Genomic DNA, 18054 nt, shown 5'->3' with positions numbered 1-18054 from the left:
AAGCAACTGGACTGTTCCTCAGTGCTCCAAGGTGTTGTTTTCAGATGAAAATTTTGCATTTCACTAGGAAATCAAGGTCCCAGAGTCTGGAGGAAGAGAGGAGAGGCCACAATCCAAGCTGCTTGAGGTCTAGTGTGAAGTTTCCACAATCAGTGATGGTTTGGGGAGCCATGTCATCTGCTCGTGTTGGTCCACTGTGTTTTCTCAAGACCAAAGTCAGCGCAGCCGTCTACCAGGAAATTTTAGAGCACTTCATGCTTCCCTCTGCCGACAAGCTTTTTGGAGATAGAAATTTCATTTTCTAGCAGGACTTGGCACCTGTCCACACTGCCAAAAGTACCAATGCCTGGTTTAATAACCACTGTATCACTATGCTTGATTGGCCAGCAAACTCGCCTGACCTAAACCCCATAGAGAATCTATGGGGTATTGTCAAGAGGAAGATGAGAAACACCACATCCAACAATGCAGATAAGCTGAAGGCTGCTATCAAAGCAACCTGGGCTTCCATAACACCTCAGCAGTGCCACAGGCTGATCACCTCCATGCCACGCCGCATTGATGTATTAATTAATGCAAAAGGAGCCCCAACCAAGTATTGAGGCATTTACTGTACAGACTTTTCAGTAGGCGCCAACATTTCTGAGTTTAATATCAGTTTTTCAGTTGGTCTTCTGTAATATTCTAATTTTCCGAGATAATGACGTTTGGGTTTTCATTGGCTGTAAGCCATAATTATCAACATTAATAGAAATAAACACTTGAAATAGATCACTATGTTTGTAATGACTCTTATAATATATGCGTTTCCCTTTTTGTATTGAATTGCTGAAATAAATTAACTCTTTGATGATATTCAAATTTATTGAGATGCACTTGTGTATATACAGTGTGTGTATATATATATATATATATATATATATATACACACACAGTATATATATATATATATATATATATATATATACAAAAAACAGGAACAGTCACACACTATCATGGCAAAGCTTTAAACTACTAATAACAATCTAGAAAAAGTTTTTTCGGGTGTTTAGCAGTTTAGCATATTAAAATGCCCATTTTAATACCTGTCCAGTAGCCACGTCACGGCAACCTCATTGTATTGGGTCCTACTCTTTCCTACTGTCTGTCTGAGCTTTTAAAAAAACGTACATGTAAGGGCGTCGAGTGACCCACTATTAAAAGTGGCTAATGCGTAAGGTGGGGGTTGGAGTGCACAGCTAGTCTAAAGGACAGAGGCAGTAGGAAAGAGTAGGACCCAGTACAATGAGGTTGCCATGACGTGGCTACTGGGCAGGTATTAAAATGGCCATTCTAATATGTTAAATACCTCAAAAAAAACTTTTTCTAGATTGTTATTAGTAGTTTAAAGCTTTGCCATTATAGTGTGCGACTGTTCCTCCATTTTGTAGACTTTATGTATCATGAACAGATACGCACCTGTTCACACTATTGGAAGTGCTGTCAGTCTCCTTTTATGTTTTATATAAATGTATGTATTTAATATAAAAACCTGATTTTAAACAAAATGTTGTTTGCTAATAACACAATTTCTTTAAGAAAATAAGTAAAGTATAACCAGGGATGGGATAGACATAGTTGGTAATGAGGATACTGTACATAAGTTTCTTGTTTTTCTATTTCATCACTATTGCGTGTTAGCTGAAGCCTCAATATCTCCTGTGCCTTTCCTGCTGCCCTGTTCATTATATTTGTTTCATATATTTGTTCTTTCTTACCGATTCTTTTTTATAACATTATATGATGTATTGCTTTTCATGCCATTGTCTACAAAACCTTTTCATATGGCTCCAAAATGAAGTGAAGTTCAGTATATACACTGATATGTGACTGGCGGTGTCTTAATTAACTGCTCCTGGTGACAGGGATGAGACTTAAGTGATGTAGTTATAAATGGCTTTATAAGATGGCAGCGGCGAGCTTACAAGTCCCCTTTTCTTGTAGTCTCAATCACGTCTTGCTGGCTCGCTAATCAATGAAGCTGGAGCTATTGACTTTCATACTGCAGGTTGCATTTTAATTAAGTCTTTTTCAGTAGAAGTGGTTGTGACAGCGTCCACGGCTTTTTATATTAATGCTCATTCAATTTGTCACTAAACGCTGCAGAGTCAAAGCCCCATAAACCTGGTCCTGTCATATCTTCCTATAATCTCTTATTGATCAAATTACACTTCACTTTTACTGTTCGGATCTGTGTTTGGGTTTTGCAGATAAAGAAATGTAGCTGTCATCCCCTCCAGGGAACACAATGATTTTGATTAAAATATGAGAAGACTGTCATATTTTGCGAGTGCTTTGCTCTACCTGTGTTACTATATTTTGGAATAAGTGACAAAGTATTAGCCACCCTTAGGACAGACAACACAATAGTTAAAATCAATTATAAGTCGTTGCTGGAGTATAGTCGTCTTGGAGAAGATATGACTTTAGAAAAATCATCTACTCCTCGGGCTAGTCATCCATGAAAGTTTTGGATTTCAAACCTTTTAAGTTTTGCACTGGAGGCAGATGAGATATTGCTCTTATAAAGTCTGTTCTGTAGCACAGGTGCATGGAAGTTTATTATGTGTCTTCCCTTAGTAGAAGAAGAAAAAAACTCCCGAAGAAATAAAAGTTGTACGTATGGGTTAGCTCACAAATGGCAAACTTTAATATTCCCAGACTAACTTAGGTATTTTCTGTTTAAACGTCCATTTATTTCTAAGACGTTTTGTTGGAAAGAGTAAAAAATTCAGTATTTTTTTTTTTTTGCAACAAACCGTAATATCCCAGGCACACCATGATCTTGTAACACCTGCCTGGATCAACAGACTCAGGGGGGATGTAATGGACAGACTAGAGGGAAGCCACTCACGAAGCAGGTCCCCCAGAACCCTGAAACCCTTTAACCCCTATACAGGGATTTGGAATTACACAGGGCCCTGGAGATCACTACCTGTGGAAGGCTGCAGTCCGATGAGAGTAGTCGTCAGGCAGGGTCAAACCAGGAATAGCAGAACAGTGACAGAATCGGCAGACAAGGACGTAATCAGAAAACGGAGCAGAGGTCAAATCCGGATCGGGCAGCGAGGTACAAAAACAGGAGGCAAAATGGTAGTCAGAAAACACGCAGACGTCAGCACACAGGAATCACAAAACAGAATAGGGCGGACCAGGAGCCAGGAAATCAGAACTATCTCTGGGAGTGGTCATGTGACAGGAGGGGGAATAAGAAGGGTTTGGTGTCTTCCCATTGGCTGTAGCTGAACACTGGCAACTTCAGCTGGAAGACACACGCCACCCACAGTCAGCCAGCGGTACTGCAGATCCCAAAGATAACCCAGCCCAGTGGATGATCGGAGCCTGCGCCCACCAGTGCCGCTGGCATCGACTCCTCTCCCATCACCAGCACCATCCACAGCAGGAACACGGCGTCACTTGGTGATCGGAGCAGAAGTCGCTGGAGCAGACTCCGGCGGTGACGTAACAGGTTTACTCAAATCTATCACCAATATATTTTATCGAAATGTCTAAAATAAAAGCAACTTTGTAAGTCTTGATATGAGAGAATTAGAATCCATTTCATCCGCCCCCTGTTTGGCAAAGATTAAGAATGAATGAAAGTGTGTTTGACATCAGTATCAAGCTATAGTCTTGGCTAAAAGTCTTGAGACTCAATGCAAATTTTATTTTTCACAAACTTTGCTACTTCAATAGTTTTTTTTAGATCTTTTATTCAGCTATTTTTATGGTTTCTTAAGTACAATTATAACTACTTCAAGTTTTTAAACTTTTATTGTCAAATCTGTCAAATTTATGCAAAGACTCAATATTTGCATCGTTGACTTTTATTTTTCAAGACTTCTCCAGTTCTCGCTGGCAGCTGGATATCAGCTTCTCGGCTAAAGCCTCACTAATGCCAACCTATTTTTGCTTAATCAGTGCTTGGAGATTATCACAATTTCTGTGTTAACCACTTTTTGCGGATTGACCACAGATTATTAATGAGATTGAGATCTGGGATTTTTTTTGACTATGGACCCAAAATATTAATGATTTGCTCACGTTTCCCTGTGGCATCATCTCCATCATGATGGAGAAAGCATTATTAATCACCATATTGTTCCTCAATCATTGGGAGAAGTTGCTCTTGGCGGTAGCATACATAGAAATCATGGGGCCCCACAGGAGGTACTTAATTAGGAATCTTCCCCCAAAAAAAACAAAAACATTTGCCTGGGTCACAGAGGAGCATATCTCACAACTTTGCTGCCCTTACAAAGTAATTTTCCTCCTCATGAATCCCCTTGTGTTCCCACGAATTAAGATACCACTTTTATGCCCCTTATAAATTATGATGCCAACAAATGTGCCACTCAGACACAGTACGATACCACCACAGTGAATTCCTACACCCTCCACATGCACAGTTTGATTACCTTAAAGCACCCCCCCCTTAAGTGTGATAATCCCACAGGGACAGCAAAGGATGATGGCCCCAACATAGCCCTCCATACAATATAATAACTCTCCGTAGAATATAATGGCCACCACACCCCTCCACATAAAATGATGGTCCCTACACAACCCTCCACAGTGTATAATGGCCTGCACACAGCATAATGGCCCCAACTAGCCCTCCTAACAGTATAGTGGCCCCCACGTAGTCCTCCAAATAGTATAATGGCTTCCATTGATTTAAAAAGACAAATAAAATATTCTCTCCTCATTTCCCTGCTGCTCCAGTCTTTGCATTGTTTGGTCTGCAGATCAGGAGCTATGTGGTGACATCATCTCACCCGCTGCACTGAGACGTCAGAGCTCAGACATGCAGGGAGAATGATGGTGTAGGTAGCTGATGGCTCCCGGTTTCATCATTGCTTCAACTGTATTGGCATTCAGGATGATGATGATGATACAGTTGAAAGTGCGATGGTGGGAGAGATGGGGTTTGCCGGTGTCATTGCTGGCACCTGGCCCCCACGACTCATGGTGAGATCACTCACAATTTTTCCTGAGAACACTGTCCTGAATAAAGTGAGGGATCCAAACATCCCCCAAAAGCAACTTCTCCCAGTGATCACGGAGCAATTTTGTGATAGACAATATTTTTCTTCAGCATGTTGGAGTACCATGTGTGAGGTAGCAGCGTTGCTTAGGCAAAAACCTGGGGCAGTGAGGCAGCAGCCTATTCACACCAACAGTTTATTGTTGCAGCATAAATAGATCCAGTTTTCCACAGTCAAATAAAGTCTCTTCCGGATCGTAGCCAGTGCATATAGACAAATGCTTTGTATAAAAGTCTTGCTACCTTTGGACCCCGTGAACTGCAAGGATCTGTTTACGTTCTCCCAGGCTCACACTCCTTACCTGGGTTCACTCCACACAGAGCCAGCTCACACAGCATGTGTTTGCTTCAATAAGCCTGGCTCACAACTGAGACCCACCCTGACGTACCCTGCAAGATTTAAACCAAATGCTGGACATGAGGATGTTACAAAACCTGGACTGGGGGAGGAGCCCATCTCCCTTTCCCAGTAATAGCTATAGCAAACTTAGAGGGTTTCCAGACACATTCTAGGGGACACATAGCGGCCTTCAAATATTACCCCTGTCACTGCCTCACACATGTCACAAGGAAAAAGAGGTAACTAAGTGACCTGTTGATCAAAATTTTTAAATTTGGGGCTTTTTGCCAGGAAACATCTCAGATCACAATCCCATTGAGAACCTGTGGTCAGTCCTCAAACAAACAAGCATGCAAAAAAACCTGCAGAAATTGTGATAAACTCCAAGCACCGATTAGGCAACAATGTGTTTTCATTTCTGAGGATTTGGTCCAGAAACTAATTTCCAGCATGCCAGGCCAAAGAGCAGGTCTTTAAAAATGTGGGTGAGCACTGTAAATATCGAGTCTTTGCGGCTACTCTCTCCCCACCTTTTGATATGTAAGTAATTAACTGGAAGTGAATGATGGCTGCAGCTCTTACTTCCTGTTAATTACTTAACTGTCTGAAGGAGAGTAGAGAGAAGCCACAGTTGGTTGTGCGCAAGGATCACATTTCATAGCAATGTCACGTGAGCCCCGGGAACGCGAGTTGTCACGCTGCTAGAATCGCGCCGGCACTGGAGGGGAGTATAGGCTTTTTTATTTTTCTGGGCTCGAAAAAAAGGAATGAGAAGACATTGTTTAAGTAGTGGAGAATCCCTTTAACGATGACTCGATACAAAAATGTATCAATTACAATGTTTATGCAGAGAAAAGAAAAAAACACAGGATGCGCTCCTGCATGAATCTGTTTGGGACTGTGATTATGGCTGAGGTATGATGTACTACTCCCCCAGGTAGTTGTGCACCCCTGCACAACTACGGTTGATGCCTGGGCATGGGCACCGATGAGGATCCGCAGCAGAGATTAGCGCACAGAGACTTGTAGTAGGAGCTGGAAATTTCAAATCCCTCTGTAGCTACTGAGGTTGGGCCTGTGATGATAGGAGCAGTCAGACAATTGACCGGGCAGAAGAAATCTTCAGTGATTTGCAGAGAGAAGAAAAAACACAGGGTGTGCTCCTGCGTGAATCTGTTTGGGGCTGTGGTTCTGGATGAGGTACGATGTACTACATAGGCTGCTTTCACACATCAGGTTTTTCCCGTGCGGCACAATCCGGTGCTTTGCAGAAAAAATGCAACCGTTTTTTTTTTGCCGCCGGTTGCGTTTTTTTGCATAGACTTACATTAGTGCCGTATTGTGCTGCATGGACTTGCGTTCCATCCGTTTTTTTCCGCATGCGGCAGATTTAGCCGATGCGGCGGCCGGATGGAACGTTGCCTGGCACTTTTTTTGTCCGGCAAAAAAAACCGCATCCGGCCGATGCGGCGCGATTTGCAATGCATGCCTATGGACGCCGCATGCGGCGTCCTGCAGCAAAAACCGCATCTGGCCGCCGCATGCATTTTTTTCCACTGCGCATGCTCAGTAGCCTGCCGCAAGCGGCAAAAACCGGACGGGCCGCATGTAAAAAACGTATGCAAATTATGCGGTATTGTCGCCGCATCCGTTGCATAGGTTTTAGAGCCGGCTCTGCTAAAACCGGAGGTATGAAAGCAGCATTAGCCAGGTGGTTGTGCACCCCTGCACGACTGTGGGTGTCAATTACAATGTTTGAAATCGTACATGAGTTGGTGTAATCCTGTTTAGTTTGTATTATTTTCCAAATTAAAATGTTTGTACAATGGCAGCAGAATCAAATTGGAGATCTTGTGCCAAAAATCTTTACATTTAGTTTCAAGACCTAGGTCTTTTTTCAACCTTAGTAACTATGTAACTATGTAAGATAAACTCTATCGATAGAAAAGTAAAAGGTACTGTTATAATATGAACGGCACATTGTATGCATGGCATGTAGATAGAATGAGCTCATTAAAAAAAAAGTTATAACAGTATCAGAGGTCTGAGAGAGCTTAGTGATATAGACCAAAAAACTGTCAGTTAAAAGATTAGAATGGAGGGGGACTTAAAAAAGATGACAAGCGAGATAAATGAAGGCGACAGGGTGGGGACACGAAAAGGAGGAAAATAGAGTGGGTGAGGGCGTGGTACATTGACCTATATATGTACCTACAGGCGATGTTATGTAGCTCTAGAATTAAATGGTACAGTATACAAATGCTCTTGATGATTATTACATCTTTAAAGGGCTTATCCACTATTTGGACAATCCATTCTCAATCCCTATGTTTCCCACTTGTAAAATAACACCTATACTCACTTCCAGTGCTGGCGCCATTCCTGTGATATCTGCACTGGCTCTTCTGAGACTCGCATGAAATTTGTTATGTCACTCAAACCCAGTTTCCAACTTCTGCCACAAATATGCCGTTATGCCACTCCGGCAACAGAAAAATAAATGTTGGGTCCCAGAACATAGCAACACAAAATTATTTTAGTTAATTAATATTTTTTGCTAAGTATTTTTATTGTGTAAACATAGCAAAGCAGTAAAGCATAAATAAATCCATATGTTTGTCATCTTTTTAATCATCCTGACACACAGAATAAATTAATACAGTGTATCACCTACATAACATTGTCGCTGTGAAAAAAATAACCCTAGTTTTGAGAAAAAAATGCAACTTTTTTTTTTGCACTTTTTTGCCATACGTTACACAGTAATGTCTTAAAGACACTTTAGAGATCAAAATATCAAAATAAGAACTACACCCCTTGATAAGTGGCTTAACTGGAATAGTTTCTAAAATGGGGTCTTTTCATGGAGTGGAGATTCTCTGTACTAAAACCTCAGGGGCGCGAATGCAATATGGTAAAAAGAGAACAAATCCAGCAAAATTTGCGCGTTAAATTGTGCACTTTCTCTTTTACACTTCATCATGTGCCCAAATGGTAGTGTTTGAGCACTGACAGGTTATTACTTTAATTGGGAGAATTGAGTAATAAAGTAAAGGGATTATCCAGGACTATTCCGTTTTTTCACAAGGTACCTAAGCACTAACAGGCTGGTAGTTGCTAACTACCTGCCTGTTGTGTCCGGCGCTATTCTCTGCTGATACAGATTGGTCACAGAGCAGAAACGGGCCGTTAATGTTGACGTTTCAGTGGCTTCTGCTGACATTACGTCAACTGAGTGCCAGCTTCTTTTCAGCTCTGCTCTGTTGAAAGGGCGAAACTGCCAGGGTTTTGCTGATTAGAAAACCGGCTCCCCACTGCCTAACTGGGAAAGCCAGATGTCAGTCAGCATAACGCCGCAGTCCCACCCTGTCAACAGACCAGACCGGAAGAAGAAGAGCTGCTCTGTTTGCAGGGAACAGCTGAACCGTCGTCAGGGACCGCTCTGTGCCGGTGTCAGGTTCAACAGGCAGGGAGCTGCCTCTGTTGGCAACTAGCTGCCTGTTAGTTTTTTGGAGCACATAGTAAAAAACAAAAGTCTTAGACCTCCCCTTTAAATGATACATTCTTTATTATTTTTAATAGAAATAAATAAATTTGAGCCAAATGTCCAGTCATATGAAAAAGTTTGGGCACCTGTATTAATGTTAACTTTTTTTCTTTATAAAAAATGTGGGTTTTTGCAACAGCTATTTCAGTTTCATATATCTAATAACTGATGGACTGAGTAATATTTCTGGATTGAAATGAGGTTTATTATACCAACAGAAAATGTGCAATCCGCATTTAAACAAAATTTGACCGGTGCAAAAGTATGGGCACCTCAACATAAAGGTGACATTAATATTTTGAAGATCCTCCTTTTGCAAAAATAACAGCCTCTAGTCGCTTCCTGTAGCTTTTAATGAGTTCCTGGATCCTGGATGAAGGTATATTTGACCATTCCTGTTTACAAAACAATTCCAGTTCAGTTAAGTTTGATGGTCGCCGGGCATGGACAGCACGCTTCAAATCATCCCACAGATGTTCAATGATATTCAGGTCTGGGGACTGGGATGGCCATTCCAGAACATTGTAATTGTTCCTCTGCATGAATGCCTGAGTAGATTTGGTGCGGTGTTTTGGATCATTGTCTTGCTGAAATATCCATCCCCTGCGTAACTTCAACTTCGTCACTGATTCTTGCACATTATTGTCAAGAATCTGCTGATACTGAGTTGATCCATGCGACCCTCAACTTTAACAAGATTCCCAGTGCCGGCATTGGCCACACAGCCCCAAAGCATGATGGAACCTCCACCAAATTTTACTGTGGGTAGCAAGTGCTTTTCTTAGAATGCTGTGTTTTTTTGCCTCCATGCATAACGCCTTTTTGTATGACCAAACAACTCAATCTTTGTTTCATCAGTCCACAGGACCTTCTTACAAAATGTAACTGGCTTGTCCAAATGTGCTTTTGCATACCTCAGGCGACTCTGTGGCGTGCTTGCAGAAACGGCTTCTTTCGCATCACTCTCCCATACAGCTTCTCCTTGTGCAACGTGCGCTGTATTGTTGACCGATGCACATTGACACAATCTGCAGCAAGATGAAGCTGCATGTCTTTGGAGGTGGTCTGTGGATTGTCCTTGACTGTTCTCACCATTCTTCTTCTCTGCCTTTCTGATATTTTTCTTGGCCTGCCACTTCTGGGCTTAACAAGAACTGTACCTGTGTTCTTCCATTTCCTTACTATGTTCCTCACAGTGGAAACTGATAGTTTAAATCAATCTCTGAGACAACGTTTTGTATCCTTCCCCTGAACAACTATGTTGAATAATCTTTGTTTTCAGATCATTTGAGAGTTGTTTTGAGGAGCCCATGATGCCACTCTTCATAGGAGATTCAAATAGGAGAACAACTTGCAAGTGGCCACCTTAAATACCTTTTCTCATGATTGGATACACCTGCCTATGAAGTTCAAAGGTCAATGAGGTTACAAAACCAATTTAGTGCTTTAGTAAGTCAGTAAAAAGTAGTTAGGAGTGTTCAAATCAAGAAATTGATAAAGGTGCCCATACTTTTGCACCGGTCAAATTTTGTTTAAATGCGGATTGCACATTTTCTGTTGGTACAATAAACCTCATTTCAATCCAGAAATATTACTCAGTCCATCAGTTATTAGATATATGAAACTGAAATAGCTGTTGCAAAAAACCAAATTGTTATAAAGAAAAAAGGTTAACATTAATAGGGGTGCCCAAACTTTTTCATATGACTGTATATAGATACTTTAATGCCAAAAAAGACAGAAGTATTTTAGGAGTGATCTTCTGTTTCATAAAGGTATTTGTTAACCCTTTTCTGGCTAACACAGTACTATTCTATAGTATATATTTTTTATCGTACATCAACCTAAATCTACATGATATTCTTAAAAAAAACAAAACCTTTTTTTCATTTTCACAAGTCAATAGTAAAGAAATTTGTGAAACATCCGTGTGGTAAAAATGTCCATTACACCTGTAAATGAATTCCTTGAGAGTTACAGTTTCCAAAATGCAGCCAATTCTTGGGGGACTCCTTTGTACCTCAAGGGGCTCTGCAAATGAGATATGGCAAGTGAAAACCAATCCAGCAAAATTTGTGCTCCGAAAACCAAGTGATACTTCTTCCACGGTGATCTCTACCGGGCACCCGAACAGTATTTCCATAGTCTGCAGAAATTGGGTGATAAATGTTTTTTTTTGTCTGTTATTACTTATTGTAAAAAAAAATCAAACTTTTAGTCACTAATATATTTTTTATGTAGTTTTTGAAAAAAAAAAATAAAATAAAAATCACCCTCCCTGATTCAAAACTGCATGACGGTGCCTCATTATATAAAAAGTGTGGAGTGGAATTTTTGCAATGTGGTAGGTGTCCACTTTCAGAAAATATATAGGTACAGGGTTTGAATATCATCTTTTTATTTTGTCATTTAGATTTCATGGCCCAGTTTAATCATTGCATTTACGCCTCTTTTTTTCTAATTTTGCACCTTTTTTGTTGCACCCAATTCATTATTTTACTTGTGTCTTTTTTTAAATCTTTTTTATATGGGCTCACTTTTTTTTCACTTTATGGGGGAATTTAATTATTACAGATGTATATGGTCGATTGCGACTTTTTGAAAAGTATCTTAGTGGCTGCAGCTGAGTACTGCACTTTATCGCCCATGCTCTTGAATTATTTTGAGTGAGAAATAAAGAGCAGAACTCCGAACGGCCACTAAACAAAGTACCATTTGCTGTGCTCAGTCACGTTCATTGGCTATAACAGGGAGAAAGATCTAGCACATTGGAATTCGAGTGGCCAGTCCTTTGGTTATCATTAGCGATGGCGCTGCAGTAGCTTCCACTGAGAGCACAATGGGGGAGTAGAGGGTCGTTCGGCTGTCATCTAATGTGGTGGTGGGCTCTTATTTCTGATTGCAGTGTCAATGTGCACATTGCATTGATGATTAACAGATATCTTAAATTAAAGTGGTAACAGATTTTCTTTCCTTTTTTTATGTTATTCTATTTTATTAGTTTTGCTCTGGTCTCCATTTTTTTGTAGGATTTTTGTGTACTCCCTCCTCTCACCTGCTTACAGCATTTCATAATACAAGACACAGACTCTAAAATAGATTTACAAGCATTTGGGAAAGACATGTAAATTTGAATCCGCAAAATGTAAAGTTCTGTTGTTTTACAGCGGTAAGCTAAAAAGCGAGCCAAGTGCCGTGCAATTTACTGCCTCTCTGGTTATGTATAGGATTGTTTATAAGTGAGTTCTCAAAACTAGACTGAAAGCAAATACAAATAAGCCCCTGGAATTACTGATGGAAACAATCCAGTTGATTTCAGTGGGATTTATTATAAATCTGCTTCTGAATTATTTATGATCCTGTTCCAAAGTCGGGACAAAATATCTGCTAATTTGGTGGCATGCTTTCTACAGTATGCTAAAATATCAGTGTATAAAATGATTCAGAAATGATGCAGAGGCTTCAACTTTAATCTGATGGTGTCATTTCATGGCAAGTAGGTAAATCAGGTATTCACTGTGAATGAAGCATGGAAAATCACAAGTACAGCTGGATTTCTTCTCTGGGTTGTAATGCAGACACCCGACAGCACTAGCGGACACAGACAGAAAAGGGCCCCTGTGCATGAACAATATATGGGCCCTTTTCAGTCCAATAACTCATCAAAAATGCACAATTCCACCTGCTTTGGAGGTAGAAATGGGCCCCCCTTACTGCTAGGGCCCCTTGCACCACTTGTATGTCAACCCCTTCCTGATGGTGCTCTGTTGACTTTTCTTTTCCAATATGTGCTACCATAATACCACAGGAACTGCCAAAGCAAACCATGTAAAACACTTACCAAGCAGGGGTGTAACTATGGAGGGGTGCAGAGGGTGAAATTGTATGTGGTGCCTGAGAGAGCCTGGCAGCTCATAAACTACACAGCAGAACAGTGCTGTAGATAACATGCAGCAGTAAGAAGACCTTCCTTGTAGTTTTGCATTGGGGCCCTGTGGCTTCAAGCCATGCATCTGATAGCTTACATCAAAAAGCACAGTATTGTAAATTTAGTATCTGACATTCCTGCTAATGAAGGCATGCAAGGAAGGTAAATTGTGGAATCGTCCCAAAGTTTGAAAATAGATTGGGCAAAAGTGTCCAGCTTCTGATTTGAAAAAAGATTGAGAGGTGTTTTCTAAATCTAGAGATATGGAGTAAGCGTCAGGGTAAACACTGTCTCTTAATGTAGAAAGAGCGCCTAACTGGAAAATGCCCGAGAAAATCACTGGTGTTGAATCAGGGTGTCATGCTAGGTATGGGGAAGGACAAAGCAAACGACGAAATGGAAGGGAAACCCTGTGTCTAGGGAAGGGGGAGATTGTGACCTGTGACCAAACCTACTGCTGGTCCCTCGGGTCCATCACCACCCTAGATAGGTTCTGCACCTATGCGCCAAGCCAGATATCTGACCCTAGGTATCTCTTGTGCTGGCCCCGAAATAGGGAATGGGTGGGATGAGCTCTTCGTCAACCCCACTAAAAACACTAAAGAAGACACGAGAAAGACACATGGGAAATAGTGCATGAACTACTTATCCACATATGACTTGTTCAGCAAAGTTTCAGCAACAGTACCACAGGTGAATGCAGGCCACCTGCTTGCATCCAGAACTTGAATTAACTGAATATCACCAGCAGAAGTTGAGGGGAAAAGTAGAGTATTTAAGCAGATAGAGAATACTGATGATCAGCAGCTGGATGGAAGGAGGGCTCCGCTGGGTCTTAAAGGGAAAAGGATGAAAACCCTGCAGAGGAGTTACTTAGTACAGTGGATACTAACAGCAGGACAAATAGAAAGTCAAGGAGCATTTTGCGCAGCCAAACACTGTGACCTTCTATTGTCGGACACCACAGGTGTTTATACAAAGGCATTAGTTCAGATCAGGAGACTTACGGTATATTGTCACACACTCAGTTACTTCAATTAATATTGTGAAATAGTTTTATTTCTTTATCTGCTTTTTGTCGTCATAATCTATTAAATTGTACATTCGTACATTGGAGATCTTAATAAAAATTGTTTACGGTGTCCTTTCTAGATGGGTGAAAACTAAGTGGTTATTACTGCTCTAATTGTTGTTAAGCCATTGAAAGGCAAATACTTGTTTATCATACATGGTCTTTTTTTTTTTTTGTTGCCTGTACAATTCCTATACATTAGATAAATTCAGATATTTTGTGACTTTTTTCCAACCTACATCGTTGGATTCAGAGTCTCTTTGTGTACATGCTGCTCTCAGATGAGGTAGTAAAACAAATTCCCTTTAAAGCACTACTCCAGCATTTGTTTGTGTTTAATTCCCCCCTGTAGTGGTGCTTTAAATGTCAGTCCCCTGTCTCATACTCACCTGCCGCCATCTCTATTTTGTATGTCCACTGCTTGTCTGGTCGGTCTCGGTGATTTGTAACCAGCCAGCTACTCCAGTGTTTCGTGAAGCTCGTCAGAGGTCACAATCCAATACATGTCTATGAGAGTCTAGTTCTGGCTCTCATAGACTTGCACTGAGCACTTGTCACGTAACGTCTGACTTCTGGACATTCAGAAATTACTAACACAAGATGGCGCCGTGTTACAGGAGCGAAGCCGAAAAAAGGTGAAACCACCAGAGGGTGAGTATAAGATATGGAACAAGGGACTTAGATTTAAAGCACCCTGCCATCACTTACTGCTGGAGTGGGGCTTTAAACTTGGTACTGTCAATAATAATAATGTGAACAATGAGCCCTTTGGATGCTGGTCTGAGTAATTGCACTGCTAACTTCCCTGCTGCATGGATTCATAAAAGGTCACTTGGTTTTATATGTTTCAATTCTTTTCCTTTCTTCAAGGTTGAAGGCACATTATGCATCTTATGAACCATTGCTAAGACAGCTACATGAAAAATACCAAACAGTCCTGCGGCAGAAGATGCTGACTAGTCTAGAGAGGGATCGAGCTGTTGGAGAGGTGATACATTTTCTTTATTAATTGCACGTGACATAATGCAGTTATTTGGGGTGTTTTTGTTTTAGATCAGTTACATTATACACAAAGCTGTTTTGCAGACACTTCTTGTAACTGATGGGGATTTTTTGTGTTCAAACCCATAACAATTACTGATTGATATAATTACAGAACACCTTTAATATTAATGTATACATTTTTGTAAATGAGGATGAGATAAGGCTACTTTCACACTAAGTTTTTTTTAACATGCGTCCTGAACGTTTTTTTTGCTGCAAAAGCAGATCCTGTTTTTCCAAAGAGAAACGCATGCAAACGCATGTGTTATTTTACAGGATCCTGTGACTTGAAATTGTTGGTGGGTATTGGAGTCATGTGATCGGGAGTGAGGGGAACTGAACGAGACAGACAGATAGACAGAGAGAGAGAGAGAGATAGAGACTACCGCACCCATCATCACCGCACACACACAGGCACTACCACTTCCATCATCACCGCATACACGCAGGCACTACCGCACCCATCATCACTGCACACACGCAGGCACTACCACTTCCATCATCACCACATACACGCAGGCACTACCGCACCCATCATCACCGCACACACGCAGGCACTACCACTCCCATCATCACCGCACACTCCTTCACTACCGCACCCATCATCACCGCGCACACGCAGGCACTACCTGAGTGACGCCACCGCTGATCGCGCGACTCACTTCAGTTGCTGCGTGGAGCTCACAATGAGCGGTCGTGTTCTACTGCCGCTCCTGTCAGCTTCATGTAGCAGAGCTGGATGCGTCGTGGGACCTCTGTGGATTACGCCGGACCTGGAGAGGAGTATTTGGGGGTTTTAATAAAGTGGTGAAAGAGGGTGTTTTTTTGTCTTTTATATCAAATAAAGGATTTTTTTGGGTGTATGTAATTTATTTACTTTCACTTACAGGTTAATCATTGGGGGTGTCTCATAGACGCCTGCCATGATTAACATAGGACTTAGTGGCAGCTATGGGCTGCCATTAACTCCTTATTACCCCGATTGCCACCGCACCAGGGCAATTCGGGATGAGTCGGGTAGAGTCCCAGGACTGTCGCATCTAATAGATGCGGCAATTCTGGGCGGCTGCTGGCTGATATTTTTAGGCTGGGGGGCTCCCCATCCTGAGAATACCAGCCTTCAGCTGTCTGGCTTTACTTTGGCTGGTATCAAAATTGGGGGGACCGCACGCCGTTTTTTTAAAATAATTTATTTATTGTACTGCACGATATAGACCCACGCACCGGCGGCTGTGATTGGTTGCAGTGAGACAGCTGTCACTCAGCGTGGGGGCGTGTCTGACTGCAACCAATCATAGGCACCGGTGGACGAGGGAAGCCGTGAATACGAGATGAAATAGTGAGCGGCCAGCATTTTCAAAAGAGGAGAAGTTGCCAGAGCAGTTTCACAGCCGTGCAGCGCCGCGCCCATGATCGGTGAGTATGAGAGAGGTGGTGAGAGGGAGAGACTCACCAACAGACAGAGAGTGAGACTGTCAGAGAGAGATAGAGGCCAAGAGAGAGAGATTGACCGACAGAAAGAGAGACCGACCGACAGAAAGAGAGAGACCGACAGAGAGAGAGAGATTCTGTGATCACTCCAGGCTGGTTTGTGCCCAACAGGATCCTGTCTATCAGCATGCCAGTGTTTACATGCGTTTGCGTGCGGTATAGTCAGGATCCAGTGACAAACAGCATTTGGATGCAGCTCAAAAACGCTACAAGTAGCGTTTTTGAAAAATGTTAAAATACTGCAACTCGCTGGATCCTCACTATAACGCGTGCAAAAGCATGTCAATGCATGATGACGCACGTCCATTGCAAATGCATTGAAATTAAAATGTATTTGCACTGGATCTGCTTTTGCTGCAAAAAAACGTTCAGGACTCCTGTTAAAAAAACGTAATGTGAAAGCAGCCTAAGTGAGTGTTTTTAATATTACAGTTTAAAAGGGGAGAGATTTACTAGAATTTTGGTGAAATTTTAAAAAAAAAGATGCTTTGTCCCCTGTCCATCATTATCTTTGCCACTTTTTTCAGGAGTAAGGCTACATGCGCACGCTGCTTTTTTTGCTGCTTTTTTGCTGCTTTTTTGGCTGCAGTTTTGTCAGCAGAACTTTCTGACATCTGACTTCCCAGTAAAGTCTATGAGAAGTCAGATTTGTTATGCGCACATTGCACTTTATTTGTCAGCGTTTTTTTTGTCAAAAGTTTGTGACAAAAAAAATGCAGCATGTTCATTCTTCCTGCGTTTTTGTCAACATTTGTCACCCATTGAAATCAATGAGGGCATCAAAAACGCAGGAAAAATGCATGCTAATCAAAAGTGGTGCATTTTACCTGCCTTTTACCTGCGTTTTTGGTACCAAAACGCAGGTGATTTGTCAGGAAGTGAGGTCAGGCAAGTGGTCCCGTCCCATCCCGTCCTCCATGTGTTCCCTGAAGTACCGCTGTCCCCAGGGGAGATGATGTGAAGGACGGGACTATCAGCAGCGGCGGCAGCGAGAGGGAAAAATCAATGTTTTCAGCTGCCAATGTCCATCCCCCTCTCGCTGCCGCTGCCGCCGCTGATAGTCCCGTCCTCCACGTGTTCACCGAAGTACCACTGTCCCCAGCGTGCACGCACAGGGGAGATGATGTGGAGCACGGGACTATCAGCGGTGGCAGCGAGAGGGGGATGGACATTGGCAGCTGAAAACATTGATTTTTCCCTCTCGCTGCCGCCGCCGCTGATAGTCCCGTCCTCCACGTGTTCCCCGAAGTACCACTGTCCCCAGCGTGCACGCACAGGGGAGATGATGTGGAGGACGGGACTATCAGCGGCGGCGGCGGCAGCGAGAGGGAAAAATCAATGTTTTTAGCTGCCAATGTCCATCCCCCTCTTGCTGCTGCCGCCGCTGATAGTCCCGTCCTCCCCGTGTTCCCCGAAGTACCGCTGTCCCCGCACAGGGGAGATGATGGACCCCTCTCACCGCCACCGCCACCGCTGAAAGTCCCGTCCTCCACGCTCCTGTCAGCTCCACGCAGTAGCACGATCAGCTGAGCTGTCAGTGAGGTTA

General features: G+C 42.3%; 1 protein-coding gene across 1 annotated transcript in view; it reads left to right on the top strand.

Moving 5' to 3' along the window:
• The window catches only part of SPAG16 (sperm associated antigen 16), a 1446914-nt gene that overhangs the window by 127131 nt on the left and 1301729 nt on the right, over positions 1-18054 (top strand). The window contains exon 7 of the mRNA XM_075317532.1: positions 14844-14961. Coding sequence (XP_075173647.1) covers positions 14844-14961 — 118 coding nt within the window. The remainder of the gene's footprint in view (positions 1-14843; positions 14962-18054) is intronic.

The sequence above is a fragment of the Anomaloglossus baeobatrachus genome, chromosome 7, assembly GCF_048569485.1.
Source record: "Anomaloglossus baeobatrachus isolate aAnoBae1 chromosome 7, aAnoBae1.hap1, whole genome shotgun sequence".
NCBI classification, from domain to species: domain Eukaryota; kingdom Metazoa; phylum Chordata; class Amphibia; order Anura; family Aromobatidae; genus Anomaloglossus; species Anomaloglossus baeobatrachus.
The sequence above is the reverse complement of the archived record's forward strand: the minus strand, read 5'-3'. Positions and strand labels throughout refer to the sequence as shown.